This window comes from Hippopotamus amphibius, chromosome 5 (genome assembly GCF_030028045.1).
Source record: "Hippopotamus amphibius kiboko isolate mHipAmp2 chromosome 5, mHipAmp2.hap2, whole genome shotgun sequence".
NCBI classification, from domain to species: domain Eukaryota; kingdom Metazoa; phylum Chordata; class Mammalia; order Artiodactyla; family Hippopotamidae; genus Hippopotamus; species Hippopotamus amphibius.
In genome coordinates, this window is record NC_080190.1 from 75,775,870 (window position 1) to 75,795,916 (window position 20,047).

Consider the following 20,047-nt stretch of genomic DNA (forward strand, 5'->3'; position numbering starts at 1 on the left):
CTTAGTGAAGAAGACATGTGAAAGGTAGGGCTCTTGTGCCAAACAGCCAAATTGTGAATGCAGAGGAAAGTGTTCTTGTGGGAAGTTAAAACACAACATCCATTCTGCAGCCCATGAATCAAGGAGTAATTTAGACTTTCAAGTCTTATTGTCTACAAAGTACATTTTGTAAGGCTGTAGCTGCCCTAGGTTGTGATTCCTCTGATAGATCTGGGCAAACTAAATTGAAAACCTTCTGGAAAGGATTCACCATAGCTAGATGCCATTAAGAACGTTTGTGAGTCATGGGGAGAGGTCAAAATATTAATATTAACAGCAGTTTGGAAGAAGTTGATTCCAGCCTTCGTGGATGACTTGGAGGGGTTCAAAGCTTCAGGTGAGGTAGTAACTGAAAATATGGTGGAAATAGCAAGAGAACTAGAATTAGGAGTGTGCCCGAACATGTGACTGAATTGCTGCAATCTCACAATAAAGCTTTAATGAACGAGTTGCTTCTTACTGATAATAAAGTGGTTTCTTGAGATGTGATCTACGCCTGGTGAAGATGCTGTGAAGGTTACTGAAGTGACAACAATGGGTTTAGAATACTACACAAACTTGGCTGATAAAGCAGTGACAGAGTTTGAGAGGACTGACTCCAATTTGAGTTCTACTGTGGGGAAAGTGCTATCAAACGGCATCTCATGCTCCAGAGAAATCATTCGTGAGTAGAAGCATAAATTGACGTGGCAGACTTCGTTGTCTTATTTTAAGAAATAACCACAGCCCCTCCAACCTTCAGCAACCACCACCCTGACCACTCAGCAGTCATCGATATTGAGGCAAGACCCTCCCTCCACCAGCAAAAAAAGATTGCATCTTGCTAAAAGCTCAGATGGTGGTTAGCATTTTTTAGCAATAAAGTATTTTTAAATTCAGATATGTACATTGTTTTTTCAGACATGATGCTATTGCACATTTTGTAGACTATAGTATAGTGTAAACATAAATTTATATATACTGGAAAACCAAAAAATTCATGTGACTCATTCTATTGCAACATTTGCTTTCTTGTGGTGTTCTGGAACCAAACCTGCAATATTTCCAAGGAATGCCTGTATTAGGCTTTTATTCAGCTACTGTTAAAAATATTCAGAGAGGAAAGGAAAATTGCAAAGGAATTGAATGAAACCTGTTGTTCTTTGAAAACTCAATTTTGATTTTTCAGAGTATAACTTTGAAAGTTAAAGATATGATTCACACAAATATAGGCACGTATCAGAGATCTATTAACTTATTAATGAGAGGATTGATAGGATGATGATGCTCTTGGTTCCAAGAGCATTTTGAGGATCTGAATATTTATAGACATTTAGAAAGAATGTTAGTATAAGATTGTTAGATATGAAATTGGTTAAAACTGCATAGTGCAATAATGCTGTAAACGCTGAGGTTATCTTTTCCTCTGGACAGACTGGACAAAATGTGCAATGTTAACACATAACTCTACAGTGTCAGGAATCTAACCAAGAGTGAATAGCAGGTCAAACACAAGACCATTTTTTTAGAGAATTAAGCAGTCCTTGGGTGACCTATGAGTGTCTCAGTGTGACACTGAAAGGTCTTGGTCTTTCCCCTTATTACCAAGTTTTGAGTAATTTTTCTAATAATCCAAAAATAAAAATTTGAATTTTTTGTTATGATTTTACTCATCATCTTATATAATTTGTACTAAAAGCCACAAGCTCAGCTCCTCCTGGGAGTGGAGAGATCAAAAGAAGGGAATGGGGAATCTTCTCCATTCAAAATAAGCATCTTCCCCAGGTGACTGTTCACTCCATATCAAGGTCAACCCAGCAGGAGAAATTAACAATGGAAAGAGGGCAGGACAAACATCTCCAGGGGAATGAAGCAAGCGGGGGCTGACAGCTTTCCCCTCCCCCAGCAGGGCTGCCTTTACTTAAGAGGGATAGTATTGGTGGATTCCAGCTCTCAGTTTTGTAAAGGTGGTTGGGAGTGGAGCTCAGGCGGGCTGCTCTGGGCAGAGCAAGCCCCATTCTGTACACGGTCTCCCCCCCCCCGCCCCAGTCACCAGCTAATGCCTGGAATAAATTCTCCACGAGCCCTGCGTGGGCTCATTCACAGCTCTGCCCTCCCTGGCTGGGCGCTTCCTCTTGGGGACTGAAATAACAGAGTGCAGACAGATTTGGTGATGCAGCGAGCCCTCTTTCAGAGGCTCTTCTTTTGGCTGGGCAATAAACAAACACACCCCCCAAAACCAGCAGCTGTGTTCCCCTCCCCCTTCTCGTTCCCTTCCAGCTTTTTCTGAACGATCTATGAATCTCTGCAAGCCTCCATCCCTAGAGGGGGTAGCTCTGTAAAACTGGTAGGAGACCGTCTGGAAGAAAGCAAGTCCCCCGGGGATTTCAGCACCTAAGCAGAAACAATCAGGCTTTCCCGGGGGTGGCTGGCACCGGGAGGCCTGGATTAAACGTGGTGCCGGGCTGGCGAGATTGGGGTCGCGCGGTAACGCACCAGGTGCCTCTCGCGCGGATCCCGGGGTCCCGGGGTCCCGGCCCCGCCGCCGTGCCCCGCCCAGCTCTGTCCCCGCAGCCTCGCGGGCTGCCGGGCTTTGTGGTTCGCCCTTGCGGCTGGGCCCCTGCTGGGGGTGTCGTTACGAGCATGTGCAGACAGCAGCCCAAGGTAGAGCGAGCGTGCCGGGCGAGCCCTGAGACTTGCCTTGCAATGCCATGTTTGTGTATGTGCTCTAACTCCCAGAGAGCAATCAGGGAGACGGCTCCCCGGCCGGACTTGGCTGATGTTTTCTTGTTTCTGTTTCAGCCTTCAGGATAATTCCTTCAGCAGCACCGCTGTAACAGAGTAAGTGATTCTTGTCAATAACATAAGATTTGCATGCCTTTCTCAGGAAGCAACTATCGCGAAGGTATCCTCCACCGTCCCCAGCCGCTCTGGGTACTAGATGCATTGTCTCCTGTAATCTGGGACTGTGAAGACCGTGAGACGTGGGGACTGATGGGGCCCAGAGATCTTTACAGGTTGAAATCAGCCTTTTAGCAACTACGGGAGAGCTATTAAAACAAACTGATGGCTTGCGGGAGCTCAGTGCTCCAAGATATGTGTTCTTGGAGTTCAGATTTTTAAAAAATAAATCTATTTGACATGTCAGCAAGGAAGCTTTGTTGTATTTTGCCACTGTTGATGTCTGTTTTCACGCAGCACGCTGTGTACATTTAGGGCAAATAGGAGATGGATATGAAATGACTTGAGTTGGAGTCCAGCATGTGATAAATAGACTAAACTTAGTCTCACCCTCTCCTGTGTACAGACTTATAAGACACAGTGGAGTAAACTTTTCTTGCATGCCCTTTGTCAATTTTGTCTTCTCCCCTAAGAGATCTGGCTGTAGGAGAAATGCGTTATCTTGTCCTAAGTTTAAAGCTTTCGATTGCAACAGCTAACACCATTCAAACATGGAATGAGGGAGTGTAATATTTTACTCAAGGCCAGCATGCATGGTATTTTTTTTATTAAATATTTATAGTTTATGGTTTTAATTCTTGTCATCCCTTCCTTAATATGTTTTTCTAATACTATATTATATGTATATGTTAAAAATTAATGGGTGGTATATTATGCTAATACTATATGTAACTGATATATAATTTACATATGTACATATATGTATGAAATATCTTTACTTAACAGTCTTTCTCTAGGCTAACTCATGATGTTTGATTCTGGGACCTTATGACAGAAATCACTCTAAACAGGAGAAAGGCGTGTATAAGGCTGTATACTCAACTACATTTAAAAATGCTGCAAGTTTGATATGGAAGTCCCAGTAACTTGGGAGCTATTTGCTAAAGTTCCCTAAAAGGCAAATAAATTATGTGAGCTTCAAGCCAATGTCACAGTGACTTGGTGATGGAGGGCTACAGGCCCTCTTGTTTTTCACATTCTTTTGTCTCTCTGTTTGGATAGGCTACTCTCTTAGTGTTGAGCTTTGGACTCACTTAAGTGGAGTTACTTTAAAAAAACAAAAAACAAAAAAAACAACCCAGGGTTGATTTTAAAAGATCCCATATAAAATGCTCATTGGGACCTGTATACTGTTAATGAGATTGCTTGGTAACAGTGCTACAACTTTGTTTTTCTAAAAGCCTAAGAGTGGGGAGAGATGCAGGCCAAAGTATGCAGGCCAGAGATGAGGCTGTGACTCCCTGATTCAGGTACAGAGGAATTGCTTTCTTCCTTTTGCTGTGCTTTTAGCACCAAATGCTTTCTGGGCCTGATTCTCAGGACTTGTGTGGCTCAGTCCCCAGAGTCAGCCACAGGCATAGCAGCTGCAAAATGGAGTTACTTAGTTCTAGATTTCACATGGACAATTTTTTAAAAATGGTTTTACAGTTAAATGCTGGGGAAAGTCTGGTACCTTGTCTTTGGACACTCCCCAAAGGGTTCTGATTGCATAAGATCCTGTTGTTGTTTTCAGAGAAGTGACAGTGATTTATTTTAAAAGGCACTGAGTGACAATTGAAATGCCATCTGGCAAATCAAAACATCTGAGGAGCATATTTGAAGCATACCAGATCTTCATAGGTGTAACGGTACAGACTAGGGTCATTTAAAACTAGTCATTGTCTAATGTAATATTTTCTCCTCCCCTCAGTAATGTGAACCATTTCCCTTGGTTCTTTGGGCATAACTCCAAAGCCAGCAGCACCAGGAGGCACTATCCTGAGACAAAGAAGTAGCAGGTGATCAGTAAATGTTCAGGACTGGTCTTGGCGTACACAGAGGAGGCACTTGCCTCTCATATATTTTAGATATGAGAAGATGTCCCCTGCCTCCTATCCCCACCCCACTCCTACTTCCTCCTACCCACATGTACTTATCTTTTTAGTGCCTGAAATTCTACCTAGAGGTGATTTTGTTTTTGGATGAAGGACGCTGGTGGTGACCCTTATTAAAATGGAAATTAAAAAGTCTGCTCCCCTGGGATTCAAATTGTCATTAATACTTTAATATAAATTATATTATCAGCTAGTCTAACCTAAGAAGGTTCCACTTGGCCAGCTGGGGGTCTTATGAGTGAAACAGAGGGGGAATTGGGAGGGACTCAAGGACATATTTTATTCTTTTCTCAATTTCTCCCATGCCTGGCCCTGTCTGTGCAGCTCTGGACCAATTTAATTTCTTTTTATACCCAGATTCTTCTGAGATCAGAATGGCCTTGGCCTTCCCTTCTAGACCTGCAGCGCCCTTTCATCTATTATTTTTCCATGGTCATTTCCTGTGTTGCCCTGGCTAACTTGTTATTTGAAATGAAGCTTGCCCAGCAATGAATTCTGCAACAAATTAGTTATCATCCAAAGCAGTAATTCTCAAAACCAACTAACTATCTATATCAACTGGGGAAGGGGATGGGGGCTTGTGAAAAATCCAGTTTCCCAGACTTTATTCCCAAGTGGGAACCTAGAAATGGGTGATTATGTTGGAGTCAGCCCAGTTGCAGGTCTGGGGTTTTTAAACTGTTAGGTCAGTGTTAAACTTTTTAGAAGCATACCTGTTATGTGGCGGGGAAGGGCAACCTAGTTTAAAAACTCACATTCCTGGGCCCCACCCTTAGAGAGCTGATCTAGTGGGGCTAGGGGTGGGGATGAGGCTGGAACTTGCTATTTTTTTCCATTTAAAAAAATTAATTTATTTTTTTTAAATTGAAGTATAGTTGATTTATTGTACAATGCTGTGTTAATTTCTGCTGTACAGCAAAGTGATTTAGTTATATGTGTATATATACATTCTTTTTTATATTCTTTTTCATTGTGGTTTATCCCAGGATATTGCATATAGTGGAACCTGCTATTTTACTCAGGCACTCCAGGTGGTGCCGTTGCAGGTGGTTCTCAGACACACTTTGAGAAATCCCACAGGATTGCAGACTGTACCTCTGCAACTTTGCCTTCAAGGAACACAGTACTGTAGGGAATGAAGTCCCCTTTCGGGTACAACTATATTTTATCTAATCACCAATCTGAGACCTCTTTCTTATTTACCCCAAGACAAAAAAAGAGAACCTCTCAAGGGTACTTCTTTTTCCACCATTATTCTAAGAAACAAGTCTTTCTCTCTCTCGTGAGCCCCTGGGAACATAGACTGAAGAGACTGTTTGGATCAACCGGTTTGGAAGGCAGAAATAAAGACACAGGTATAGAGAACAAAAATATGGACACCAAGGGGGAAGAGTGGGGGGGTTGGGGTGGGATGAATTGGGAGATTGGGACTGCCATATATACATTAGTATGTATAAAACAGATGGCTAATAAAAAAAAATCAAATTGTACACTTTAAATATATGCAGTTTATTGTATGTCAATTATATCTCAGTAAAACTTTTTATTTTATTTTATTTTATTTTATTTTATTTTATTTTTTTATTCTTTTGGGGGTACACCAGGTTCAATCATCTGTTTCCATACACACATATCCGTACTCCCTCCCTTCCCTGACCCCCCCCCCGAGTCCCCCCCACCCTCCCTGCCCCAGTCCTCCCCACCCTCCCTGCCCCAGTCCTCCAAGGCATCTTCCATCCTCGAGCTGGACTCCCTTTGTTATACAACAACTTCCCACTGACTATTTTACAGTTGGTAGTATATATATGTCTGTGCTACTCTCTCGCTTCGTCTCAGTTTCCCCTTCACCCCCCGCCCCCTCCCATACCTCGAAAACTTTTTAAAAGAAGAAAAAAGTGAAAATAAAAAAGAGACTATTCAGTGGGCTTAGTGTGGTGGAGCAGAAGCGACACAGGCATCACTGCTTTACACCTTGGAATCCTGGGAAATTCCTTAGCCTTTGTGTGAAGGTAATTCCTACCTCACACTGTTGTCAGGCTTAATTGAAATCATATGAGAGACAAGGTGAGCTGTAAAGTACCATCTAAGTTTTTCTTATTTGTGGTTGATAGAGGAAGTGAACGTCCAAATAGAGGGAAAAGTAATAACCCTGAGCATTTCACAGAAAAATGATGGCAAGGACAAATTATCCATGTCTTATCTGGGCAACCACAAATTAAGAACTCTGGGGCTTAGAATCTAGTTGATGATAACTTCAAAGGAAGTCATTTAATAGAGGTGTCTATATTTTTTTTGCTGTGAACAACATTAAGAAACACATTTTATGCTGCAATCCAGCACAAACATATAGACGTGATTTATTTAAACAAATTTTGTGAAATAACACTTAACCCTCACTATACTGACATTTTCCATTCTGTTTCTCTACCAACAATAACAACAAAATGCTGGTAGCTACTATACAATATCAGGACCTGTTAATAGGTCACAATTTACAGTTAGAAAAACATTGTGCTAGAACCTGCCTGGTTTTGAATATTTATGAAGAATACCATGAAAGAGGTTGGCCTATAGATTCTTTTATTGGAATAGCATGTAGGGAGAGAATCCCATGCCCAAGACCAGTTGGACATTTGATCTGAGTTGTTTTTTTTTTCCAGGAGTAGGAATATCTGGATATCAGCTCCCAATGTAGAATCCAGTTTTATAATTGGGCCAGTATTATGCATTTGCTGGGGCAGGGGCAAGGGGTCCTGGGCAAGGAGTCAGTAAAACAATTAAAAAGAAGGTGGTAATTGAGTAGAACTTGATGATCTTCATTGAAGCAAATGAAAACCCAACTGAACTAAAAGAGCTTGTATACGTGCGCCATGGAAGCCGTAGGGAGATCTATTTCATTGCTGTGTCTGCAAGCTAGAAATTGTGTTTTCTTGAGTGATGACTGAAGTTGTTCAGTAGTCTTTGAAATCGGATCAGCTAATTAGGTCTGACTTCGTACTTCAGAAAGCATCTGCAACTTTTTATGTTCTGGTACTGTGTTTCCATTTTTAACTAATTGTGCTTTGAGAAGAAATATTAATAAATCAAATGAGGGGGAGAAAAAGAAAGCTCTTGCCAAATTCCCAAACAATAGGTATTGTTGAGCTCTAAGATTGAACCTCTGTTCTTTGGAAGCAACAATTCTAGATTTCTGTTCTTCATTGATTTTTCTACTAGCTAGGTTGCTTTTATTGGGAAAAATTTTTGTTCATATTACAAAGCTCAGATGATTTATCAAAGTAAATGCCTCTAATGGAGGAGAACAAGAGAATATTTAGGAATTTAATTGTTGTTTTCCATAGGATGGACAAAGTGGGTTATTCAGAGTCAAAAAAAAAAAAAAAAAAAGGGAAAGCAAGGAAATTGAGTTCATTTTGTTAAGTCGATGAATTTTTTTTCTTAAGCTGCCAGCAGGAACAAACTATTTCAGCAGGTAGAGAGGGTTAGAGTCTGTAGGTGGCCTTTGTTTAATTCATTACAAAACCATAGTTTAAAAGGGATAGTAAGGGAAGAGGACTGAAGCTTTCATCAGTTTGTTTTGTGGGTAAATTTTACACTATTGCTGGTAAGGAATATTTTAAAAATTTAAATGATTTCACATTGTATAAATACTGTATTATAGTTATATCTCTGTATGTAGATATTTATTTATTTATGTCTACCCATTACATTGTGAATCTTTCAGAGCAGGGGCCAGATCTTTCTCAACTTTCTGTCCTTTAGAAGTAATGCTACTCAAAGTGGGGGTTCACAAATTGTAACTTGTCTGAGACAAGGACAGTACAGAAACAGAGAGTATGCCTTTAATAACTTTTATAGGAATTTGACATTCCTGTGACCTTTTTACCAAGTTATCTCTCCACAGTGAATTGGAAATAGAAAACCAACTGGTCAGTCCTGAATCCCAACAAGTTTGAGAAGCACAGCTCCAGTGTTTAAAGCAGCTTCCAGTGCTTGGAAGGCACTGAGTACTCAATAAATGCTTGTTCAGTTATTTCAGGGAACAGGCTTGCTGAGGGTCCCGAGTTAATGATTTGATTCAAGCACTTATTGAGTGTCTACTCTCGGGTAGCATTGTGGGCACTGTGGCAGTGTATTTAGAAAAAGAAATGATGGTTATTTCTTTTCATGGAATTAAGAGCTAATTCAAAAGATCTCAGAGGTAAAAAGGAATTATGTACCAGTGCTAGGCAAGATCTAGTTGGTTACTAAAACCTCCGAATGAAGAGTAAACATTCACGGGCTAAGGTTAAAGTGGGAACATGGCACGTGGGTGAACTTGGCGAGGAAAGTTCACAGAGCTTGTGAGGCTGGAGCAGTGGAGGCTGAGTAGGAGTTGAAGATGGAAAAAGCATTCCAGGCTAGAGTAGGATTGGGTGGGGTGGGGTGGGAAGGGCTAAGAATAGGAACAAAGGCTCCCTCATACACCGAGTGAGAGAATGGTCCTCTTCCAGATACCCTTAGGCAGCGTGGAGCACTGGAGATTTTTCAATATGGAAGAGCCAAGAATCTTTCACAAGGTTATTTCAGAAGTTTTGTGAAGAGAAAGGAGGTCGAGAATGTCTGGAGGCCAATGGAGTAAGCCACATGGCAGCTGGTGTGGTTTGGGACTGCCTGAGGCAGAAGAAATGCCAAGAGGCGTGTGGCAGAGTCTCTTTTGAGCCAACAACAGTCCAGCAGTCTTGGTGTCAGGTGTTCCCTTGGGTGCTGTGAACACTTAGGTTCTTGCTAAGATCTTGTCAGTTTAGGTGATGCAGATCAGGGGAGGAAAAAGGAGCATTGCCTCTGATTCTAAGCATTTAAGCTCACATGATACGACAACATTGGTATCATTAGCTGGTAGACATTTGGGGAACTGACGCTGGTTTGGGTGACAGCAGTAAAGATTTTCCCAATTTTTAGTTTCGTGTGCTCAACTTCAGATAAGTCTAGGCTATTGCTGCTTCTCCTTCAGCAGGCAGCTGGATCTGATGTGGTTTTATCTCCTCTCTCCAGGTGTGACGAAGACACACCGTCTCTGCATGAAGATCAGACTGACTGTTCCAGCCTCAGGTAGGACCCACCATTGCTTGGTGTTTAATTATGAAGGACAGAAACCATCTGGGTCTGGTGTCTTAAGTCTCTTCTTTGAATTCCAATAATTTGTTCTAATGTCCTGTTTCTTCTAAGAGTTTATCAGCTCTTGAAGGAAGTTTCGTCTTGTCCACTTTTGGATACCCCTCTTAGCACCCAGGACAGTACCTCTTCTATGGAGAATGCTCAGTAAATGCCTGTTGAATTCAACATTGATTAGCACATCTAAATGTTCCCACCATAGACCTTAAGGAAGAGGTTCTAGATTTATTCACCAAACATGGCAGTGAGTGTCTGGAGTGTGGTCTCGGTCATCAGCGGGTTCGTGGTATGATGGCAAAACTTTCATGTTAACCATTTCTTCCACGTTTGCTCCATTCAAGCACTTTCACATACATTTTATTATTTAGTCTAAACAACTGAAAGGAAACTGATGTTTCGCTCCTCATCCTAGATGGAGAAACTGAGTCTCAAAGGAATTATAGCTCATCTAAGATAACAGCCGCTATGAGGCAGAATTTGGTCTGTGTGACATGAAAGTCCACTTGTTGGATAACAAACATTTGTTGAAGGCCTGTTTTGTGTGCCAGAAACCAGTGGAGATATGGAATGGAGAAAGACAAAGCAATCCCTGCTCCCAGAGTTCAGTCTACTGGAGGAGATAGGCAAGAATATAGATGATGCTACAGTGCATTAAGTGCTGTTTTACTAGAGGGAAACATAGGACTCACTTAGAGGCACCAAATAAGCCCAGTGAGGTTTCTGGGATGGATCCCTAAAGAAAACTACACATGGCACATGACTCTGTTTGGTAGGATATAAGGCCAAAAAAGCCCATGATACCACCAAGCAGAGGGAGCAACTTACTGGAAAGCCAGCAGAGTAGAGAAAATAATTCAAGTTGAAGGTATAGCAAGCAGCTCAGGATGGCAGGCACCCTGAGAGCTGAGGATGCCAGGATTGGTAAAAAATAAAGTTCCAGAGATAAACAAAGACCTGATTACCAAGGGTTTATATACCCTGCTAAGGAGTTTGGAATTTATCCTGGAGGTATAGCCTTCAGTGTTTTCTTTGCAAATAACCACTCGCTTGAGGCCCCAAGTGAGAGTAACAATAGCCCCCATTTATTGGATTGTGGTCTTGAACCAACTTTCTTTGGTAGGCCTGTTACAGAGACTGTATTAGCTCTGCAAGGTAGAGATGCCCGGCATCTTATGGATGGGGGTCATAGAGGTGAGGTGGTGTGGCTCAGGCTGCGTTTCTAACATTTGGGAGGATCTTTTGGACTCTTGTTCTTTTCAGAACACCATGTTCATTCTCAGTTATGACTGATTCCAATAAGCAGTGACATAAATTACATTACTTCTGAGGAACCAGTAATAGGTTGAAAAGGAAGTTCTAAAGATGACTTTTCTATTTAGGTTTTATATTTGTGTAATGAGAGAGATGCTTTTTGTGCCGCCCCCCCGCCCCCCCCCCCCCCCCCCCAGTTTTTCAAGTTAAGGATGACAGTTATACTTTTTGGACACCTTGAAAATATGATACAAAAACAAAATTCAGGTATTATTTTAGGAAGGAGTCTATCAGAAGAGTCGTTCTAGATTTGAAAAATCACTTTTTTTTTTTAAATTGTTGAGTGTTCTAGAATCCTTCTTGAATGAGGAACATTTAGGTTATGGTAAAGGTCGCTCTTCCTTCTTTTATTGCTCACGCAGGAGCATAGGGTGCGTGGATGAGTAGAATTTGTCTCTAGTGAGAGACATGCATTTCAAATCAACTAGTGTGGTTCCAACTCATGGTTTGATATTAGTTTCCAAACCCATTAGTGACAGAATTTTTTTTTAAATTGTAAGTGAACATAAGGGAAAATATTAACCAGTGTCACTGGCATTGTTTTTGCTTTGTTTTGTTTTGTTTTTGTTTTTGTTTTCAGTTACTAACGTGAAGAATTATTTCACCTTGTTGGATTTTCCTTGACCAGATACTAAGTTTGTCCTGAGGGTTAAGTTTAGGTCTTTCACATAATTTTATTTCCACATCTTGCCCAACTGCATGCACCCTGGCCATGCTCCGGACCTCCCATCCCAATGTTTTCTTTGTTCTTATCCCAGAGACTAACTGGAGCTCATCCTCCTGTTATCAGCTTAGTGAGTTTAATCTTTAATTTGTAAAAAGGCATCCTGAATAGTGGGAATAGAAATCCTTCTTTTGCTAGTCTTTCTCTTGGCTTTATATATCCTTGAGCCATGACGAAGTGCTTTCTAGCTGACCTTGCCAAAATCTCTTTTATGGGTGCTCCTGCTCAGCGAGCAGGAGGGCAAAGCACCACCTGGGGGAAGTGGCCAGTCCTACAGAATATCCATTGCCAATGGGATACAGACAATGATATTGATCACATAAAGGGAATGCTCCATTCGGCTATGGTAGTTGCTGAATTCTTAGCAAAACAAGAAAATAAATTGTATCTAGATTTAAGAGGGGCAAATGACTTCAAATAAGTGTCACTATTTTTGAAGAAATTGAAATGGCAGGGTGATGTTGTGTTGAATTTGATTGATGGGTGAAAATGAGCAGTGCTCTCCCAGCACTGAGTGTGTGGAGGTAACACCAGTCCATTTGGTCTTCTCCAGCCATTCCACACCCACAGGACCCAGAAACCAGAATCTCTGGCTTTGCATTGAGAGGGTTGTTCAGATAGATGGCTTGGTTGGGTAAAATTTGGCCCTTGTCTTATATTCTATTGAGATAGTATGCATTCTATTAAAGTAGACCCAAGTTGGACTTTTAAATGCCTCTGAAAGCTGTAGGGAGATCATTAAAGACTTGCCAGTGAGGAGGAAGCATCAAGCCCAGAACCAAGGACAGGCGCATAGAGACTGGGGACCCACCTGAGCACTCCAGGTGTGGGGGAATTGGCCTTTCTCTTTGGCACTTTATTTAATCTCTGGGGTTTAGCGTCTTAATCTAGAAAGTTGGGATGACAATAGCTAACTGGAATATCTGACATTGTGAGAGAGAAATATGACATGCGAAACCATATTGAAGTGAAAAAATAAAAACAAATATGATAGTATGTGCAAAACTACAACTACAAAAAGTATGCATCCACGAGCAAAGACTGGAAGGGAATGTGGCGTGATCTAAAAAGCGACATTCAGTTCCTCTGAAACCGTCTGCTCTAAAACGTTTGCTCGGTACTGTGTAAATGAGCAGCAACGAGTTATCGCCAGCCTCTCTTTCCCAGGGCGGGTTATTAGACTCTTTTCGGTGCTTTCTAAATAAGGTCTTTCCTGTCCTAGAGATGAAGACAATAAGGAAAATTACCCCGACGCCGGGGCCCCGCTAGAGGAGCCCGCGCCGGCGCCCTGCGAGCCGCCGCAGCATGTAGAGCAGCCCGCGAAGCTCGACGTGCTGCGCCCCAGCATGGGCAACTTCAAGTCCCGGAAGCCCAAGTCCATCTTCAAGGCCGAGAACGGGAGGAGCCACGGAGAAAGTCAGGTAGCGGGCTCCACCTTCTCAGACCTTTGCCAAGACGGGTGCCGCTCGGGCGGAGCACAGTTTCGGTGACGGTCTGAGCACGTAATTTTGCAGGCGGCGATGAGGGTGACTTGTCATTGCGCACCGGCGACCTGGGACGCGTGCATGCTCCCCTCCCGTGGGTTAATAGTGGAGTGGGCTGGGCGGGCTGCTCGTGTAGCGCCCTTTCAATCTGATATTCTTAAATACTGGACTTTGACACTGATTTGGGGGAGCTGCTGCAGCCTTTGTGGGGGAGAGTTGAGGAGAATCTCCAACGAGCTTCACTTTTTCAGGGCATGTAGCTCTTGCCCCGCAGCTGGAGATTCTTCTCAGCAAATCAAACGTCCCAGGTTTAACCGGAGCCATTCTTGCAGCTTTTGAAAAAACACTCAAGCCTGTATGTGATTGTTTGTATGTGTGGAGAGTATCTGGTTCTTTGAGATCAGTAAGTATTTAAATGTATGAATGAAGCATCTTTCCAACTTGATTCAAGTAATACATTGTACACACACACACACACACATTTATTTTACTTTTCTTGTTGTAGAGGGATGTATCAAAGAATGTGATTTTTAGAACTCTTAAAAACCCCTCAAATAGTTGATGGTGCTTTTAAAAGAGATGAATATAATCCGTTTTAATCTTACTGGGAGGTTAATGGTCCCAGCATTAAGATTATACTTGTAATGCACCTAATACAGTTTTGGGGACATATGTGCTTCATTAATGTGACCTTTGCTTTTTTGTTAACACTTAACTGTTGACTTTAAAAATAGTGTGGCAGGCTCTCAGTGTAATAGGTTAATTACATAATGACTTTAAGTCCAGTCCAACTTAGTAAATGCGCACCAGGTGATCTTCCTGCTTAGAACAACTTTGGCTGGGCAGTTTATTTGACCTTGTAATTTTCTTATTTGCCTTGTGATTTTTATCTCATTTCTTTTCTGGCATTGTGACCTCTTATTTAGTCAAATTTTGCAGTGAAATGAAACGCCCTCTGCATTCATGAAGCTGTATGGTGATTTTCTGAAACTCAGAGTTGAGTTTCAGAGAGAGGTTAAGTGTGAAATACCATTTGAATTATGACAAACTTGAGACCATGTCTGTTACTGAGTGTACCGAACACTTGTTTGAGTAGAAGTTTGGTGCTGGGGAGGACACAGGTATCCAAGGGGCTGCCTGCAGAGTCTGACTGGTTCAGGGGAGGCTCTGACCTTGAATCTCCTACTAAGGGTCACCTGTGATGTTGTGGGATTTGCGTGACCAGCCATCTTTCCTAGAATGCGCTCTTTCTTGTCATTTTGTAGTTTGGCCTTGTAGAAGTCACAGTTGTCACTTGTAATAAGGTGCTGATGGGGCATGTAATTCCCAATGTGTTGGTCATGCCCAGGAAGATTCCAGGAGAGAGAGATGCTTGTGTAGTCTTTGCTGATAATACAGCATTGAAATCCTGGACTGTGGGTAAAATTTCCAGTTCATTCCTAATATACCTGTATACACAATGAGTTTTTTTTTCCCCTAATGACTAGGAGGAGTTTGATAATATCATTTTAGGTCTTCATATTTTGGAGAAATTTGAAACAGATTTCATTCTTCCCATTTTCTTTGGAGAGATATGATTAACGTTGGTTGAGTGCTGATCAAGAACTGAGCATCTATAAATAATATTATTAATACAGTCAGCTGACACTTAAGTATTTACTGTGTTCCAGGCATGTACCATATTTACGACAAACCCATGGAATGGCTATTATTATCTTTTTGTACAAATGGAAAAACGAAGGCTCAGAGGGATTACATAACCTCTTAGTCAGATTTGGAAGAACTTGAGTGGAATATCTTTTCCATAAAAGCACAATATTTCTAACAAGAGGTACCCAGAACTTCCAAGTATGAGTCTAGTGATTTACTTATCCCCTTTTTTGTATAAAACCTTTTATTTCACTCTGGAATTTTTTTCCTTTGGTGATATATTGTGTAGCTAAGCAGTAATTAGTTATTGAGAAAGGATTACTTTGGAGAGAATTTTATGTGTGTTTTTCTTCTCTGCCTTAAATCTTTGTAATGTTGGTCACATAAGCTAGACAAACATAGTTTGAGTAAATGTTAGCTCCACTAGGGCTTAGGTTCTTTGAGGTCAGTGAGCCAGTCTTTCTTGTCTACTTTTGGATCTCTGGCACTCAGTATTATTCACTGAACGACTCAAAACTGTTAAGATATATATATGTGTGTCTATATACATATTCACATTATATATATAGTTACATATATAATTTTTTTGTAAAATGGTGTATATATATATGTTTTTCTGTAAAATGGAAGCATTATATCTTTACTCAGTTATACAAAGTCACATTTCAAAAGAGGATATAATCATAACTCTCATACAGATATGAAGTAGAGATGTGTCAAAAATTTTATTTAAATCATGAATTAATGAGGGAACCAATAAGATGTTACAACCAATTCAAAAAAGAATGCAAAGTATTGCACATTTATAGTCTGGCAAGGAATGCTGAGATAAATATATAGATGCACACAAAATTGGCAAAGCTTGAAGTATCTAAAGGGTGATAATCAACTACTTTCCTGTGGACACAATTTGCATTTCTGTGGAGAGAAATTATTTGCACTGTTGTCAGTTTAGACAGACTAACTTCTATCTCTATAACCTTGTAAAGTAGCCTGGTTGTAGGCAAAGAAAAGCTGAGATTATCCAGATGGATAAGCTAGCCAGGACATCCACTAAATTTCAAAGTCTACTATAATTTTTCCTTATATTCTCTTCCTTCTTCCCTCCCTCCTTCTTCCTTGTGATCATAATAATCTCAAAGAAAGATCAACCTTGATCACAAAATAAGACTAGTCTCATTAGGTTTGGCCTTATTGTTTACCTAGGTGTAGCAAGAGTGTTAATTTACCATATAGGTCTTCTTATATATGCTTTGCAAAATCCAGAGCCATACAATTTTGAATAATTATCAAATTAACTTCTCTCTGGAGGTTTTCATAAGGAATCTCAGATTAGACTTTTAATGTCTCTATTATTTGCATTCCTAAGGCAAGGAAGCCAAGTTCAAAATTCTCTCCACCTTATTTCACCTGCAGTATTTATGCATTTGGGTAAATTCCTCTTTTCTTGAGGTCCCCAAAATAACTTCAGGTTCCTTGCCTACCAGGAAATGATGGTCCTTACCGCCTGTAAGGCTGGACCCTGTAAACTAGATAGGAGGGCAGTTATCCTAAGAGTCCTTTGTAGGCATTGGCTCAATAATTAAAGCCATATTAGTTCCTTATAATCTACCTGACCCAAAGAGCACCATTCTCAATGTGACATTCTAGGCAAGACGTTAGTCATGTAACAGATTTCTCCAATTACATCTTGGTAAAAAGGAAGACAGCACTGAATATATGAAATAACCCTATTGCCACCAAAAGTAAGGACATTTAGTTTCTGAACTCTGGGGGTCAGTGAGACTCAGATATCACTTTTAAATATTTCATTTCTGTTTATATAAACAGAATGGTCTTTAAATGTAGGTTTTATTGTCATTCAGTATGATGAGGCCAACAGAACAGAAGATGACTGACATTTGGAAAGGTTTCTACTTGTAGTTCTTAAGAGGGGTGGGGCATGCCATGTCATGCAGGGCCACATGGGAAAGCACCGCGGTTGGTCAGGAGGAAGATGGGGCAAGGGGATAGCATGGGTGGGAGAGTTTATTGTGGTTTTTATTGGAAAAGCAAGGGAAGGCAGCGTAAGCAGGCTTAAAATTGGCTTAAAATTTCAGCGGACGCTGAGGTGTAGGGGTTCTCTGTAGTGTCTGGCACCTGGTCCTGGAATGATTAGGGCAGAGGAAAATCACCTCTTGGAGCATATGAGCCAGATAGAGGAAGTGGTTCAGAGTATGGACACTGGATTGGTTAGTTTGCATATGAAAGGCACACTCAGGGCAAGTCATTTGTTGTTTGCCACCCCTAAGAATTGGTTAGCCCTAGGAGAGGCAGTCTTTCCCAGGTCACTGAGGCCCCAGGTGCCAGAGCGTGGAGAATACAGAAAATAATCAAAAATACTTAATTTAAGAATCTACTAAATTATATGGGTAGCAAATAGTTGAAGTAGAAAGAGAAAGGACTTACAGATCCAGATGATAAAACATTAAAACAATATTCCAATCAGATAACCACTGTAAAATTTCCCTTTGTCGGTCATTCAATATGGACTATGTAATTACTCTTGTTCCACTGCATCTTGGGTTGGCAATAGCATGAAGCTGTCTGCTTCTTGCCTAAAGTTCTGCAAGTCTTGACTCAGCCCACTGGTGTCATCAGATGCCTATACCCAAGAGTCTGTTCTTTGAAATGTCAGTTGTTTAAAATATCTGGGCCTTTACCATGGGACTCTTGGGAGTATTCTTCTTTGATGAAGACACAAACTCTGGCCTGAAGCTGATAGTAGAACCTTCAGGCAAGTATCTGAGGAGAACAAACAGCTATAGATGACAAAAACTGACAGTGATTTTGGTTAATTTACTACTAGTAATTTTCAAAAGTGAAAAGTCTGATGATATTTCATAATCAAAATGACACATTAATGTGACATGCAAACCAAGATAATAAAACCATTCCCCCCAAGTTAGAATGTTTCAAAGGATAATAAATAAGCCTATTTTTAAAGAACTCAGGGAATTTACTTCTGATTTTACAAAAATGGGGGAATATAATTCTTACAGATGAAAAAAACCTTGAAATATAGCATAATAATCCTAGAAGAAGATGCCAAGAATATCAAGTAAAAAATTCATGAAGTCTGGCGTGGGTCTTAGGCATCTGCATTGTTATTAAACTCCACAGACAAGTCTGTTGTGCATTCCTAATTGAAAACCACTGGCCTGGATGATGCTAGATTCAAATGAAAGAAGTAAGGCTGTGGACAAGTCAACGTTTTAAATAATAACCACAATTATCAGTGATAATATTAGAGTGCTGCTGTCTAATATCACCAGGCAAAACCCCATAGGACTGGAACATACAAGAGTTTGATAGAATTATGTATTTCATAAGAGTTTTATTCAAAGGGTAAATGACCCATTAACTACATTTACCGTCCACTGTGGTAGAGTAGTTCTATTTGTAAAGCTAGATTTATTTGGGGAACTTGAGATTATGCTACAAATCCTGCCTGACACTTGTTGCCATCATCAAAACACAGTTATAACTGTTATGAGAGCATTGTTCCCCGAAAGTACCTGTGAAGATTTAGCTGTTGCCATTTCTGGGTTCTCTTGTCATAACACTTGTATTGAGGACCCCAGACTGGATCTTCAGTCTGTTCCTAACTAGGTTGGGAGAGAGGGTATGGGCAAGGGAGAAGGGGCCAGATAGGAACCATTGAAAGTTTTGATCTTTCTTACCTTTCTGATCAGTCCCAAAGTCAGAATCAGAAGTTCCACTTATAGAGGGTCAGATTCAATCTTACTTAGAACAACTTTCCTTTAATCTATAGAGTAGCAGAATCTGAGGTTTTGTGTGTATGTCTAAATGTGATTCCAGTTTTTTATCCTCTATGAATTATTGAAAAGAGGAGGGCTTTAGATATATTTGCTGATCCAATAGAAGTCCAGGAAGCAGGAAGGTAACGCAGGAATGTCCTCAAATAAATTATTTAATATCTCAACATAATAAAAGACATTTATGACAAAGCCACAGCCAACATAATATTAAACAGTGAAAAGCTAAAAGCCTTCCCACTAAATTATGGAACAGGACAAGGATGCCCACTCTCACCACTTTTGTTCAACATAGTTTTGGAAGTTCTAGCCACAGAAATCAGACAAGAAAAAGAAATAAAATTATCCAAGTCAGGAGGGGAGAGGTAAAATTGTCGTTATATACAGATGACATGATAGGCTGTATAAAAAACCCTAAAAATGCCACACAAAAACTATTAGAACTGATAAGTGAACTCAGCAAGGCAACAGGATACATGATTAATATACACAAGTCTGTTGCATTTCTTTACACTAACAATGAGATATCAGAAAGAGAAAGCTAAAAAAAAATCCCATTTAAAATTACATTAAAAATTACCTAGGAATAAACCTAGTCAAGGAGGTAAAAGACTTATACACTGAGAACTATGAAACATTCATAAAGAAAATCAAAGGTGATTCAAGGAAATGGAAAGATGGAGAGATATCCCATGCTCTTGGATTAGAAGAATTAATATTGTTAAAATGGACATACTGCCCAAAGCAATCTACAAATTTAATGCGATCCCTATCAAATACCCCATGACATTTTTCACAGAATGAGAACAAATAATCCTAAAAGTTATATGGAACCATAAAAGACCCAAAATTGCCAAAGCAATCCTGAGGAAAAAAGAAGAAAGTTGGAGACATAACCCTCCCAGACTTTACACAATACCGCAAAGCTACAGCAATCAAAATGGGGTGGTATTGGCACAAAAACAGACATAAGGATCAATGGAACAGAATAGAGAGCCCATAAATAAACCCACACACCTTTGTGAGAGCCCATAAATAAACCCACACACTTTT

At 40.5% G+C, this 20,047-nt stretch overlaps 1 protein-coding gene across 7 annotated transcripts in view; it reads left to right on the forward strand.

The window, feature by feature from the left end:
* Positions 1 to 362: 362 nt before the first annotated feature.
* Positions 363 to 20,047, forward strand: part of FAM13C (family with sequence similarity 13 member C) — a 122,261-nt gene continuing 102,576 nt past the window's right edge. For 4 of the 7 annotated variants that reach the window (XM_057735869.1, XM_057735866.1, XM_057735868.1 and 1 more), the window contains exons 1-3: positions 2,727 to 2,859; positions 9,888 to 9,944; positions 13,265 to 13,463. In XM_057735869.1, the coding sequence (XP_057591852.1) occupies positions 2,798 to 2,859; positions 9,888 to 9,944; positions 13,265 to 13,463 (318 nt within the window). In that variant the 5' untranslated portion in view covers positions 2,727 to 2,797. Of the gene's footprint in view, positions 377 to 2,666; positions 2,683 to 2,707; positions 2,860 to 9,887; positions 9,945 to 13,264; positions 13,464 to 20,047 lie in introns of those variants that run through there. The other 3 variants (XM_057735872.1, XM_057735871.1, XM_057735865.1) reach the window with 3 other exon arrangements.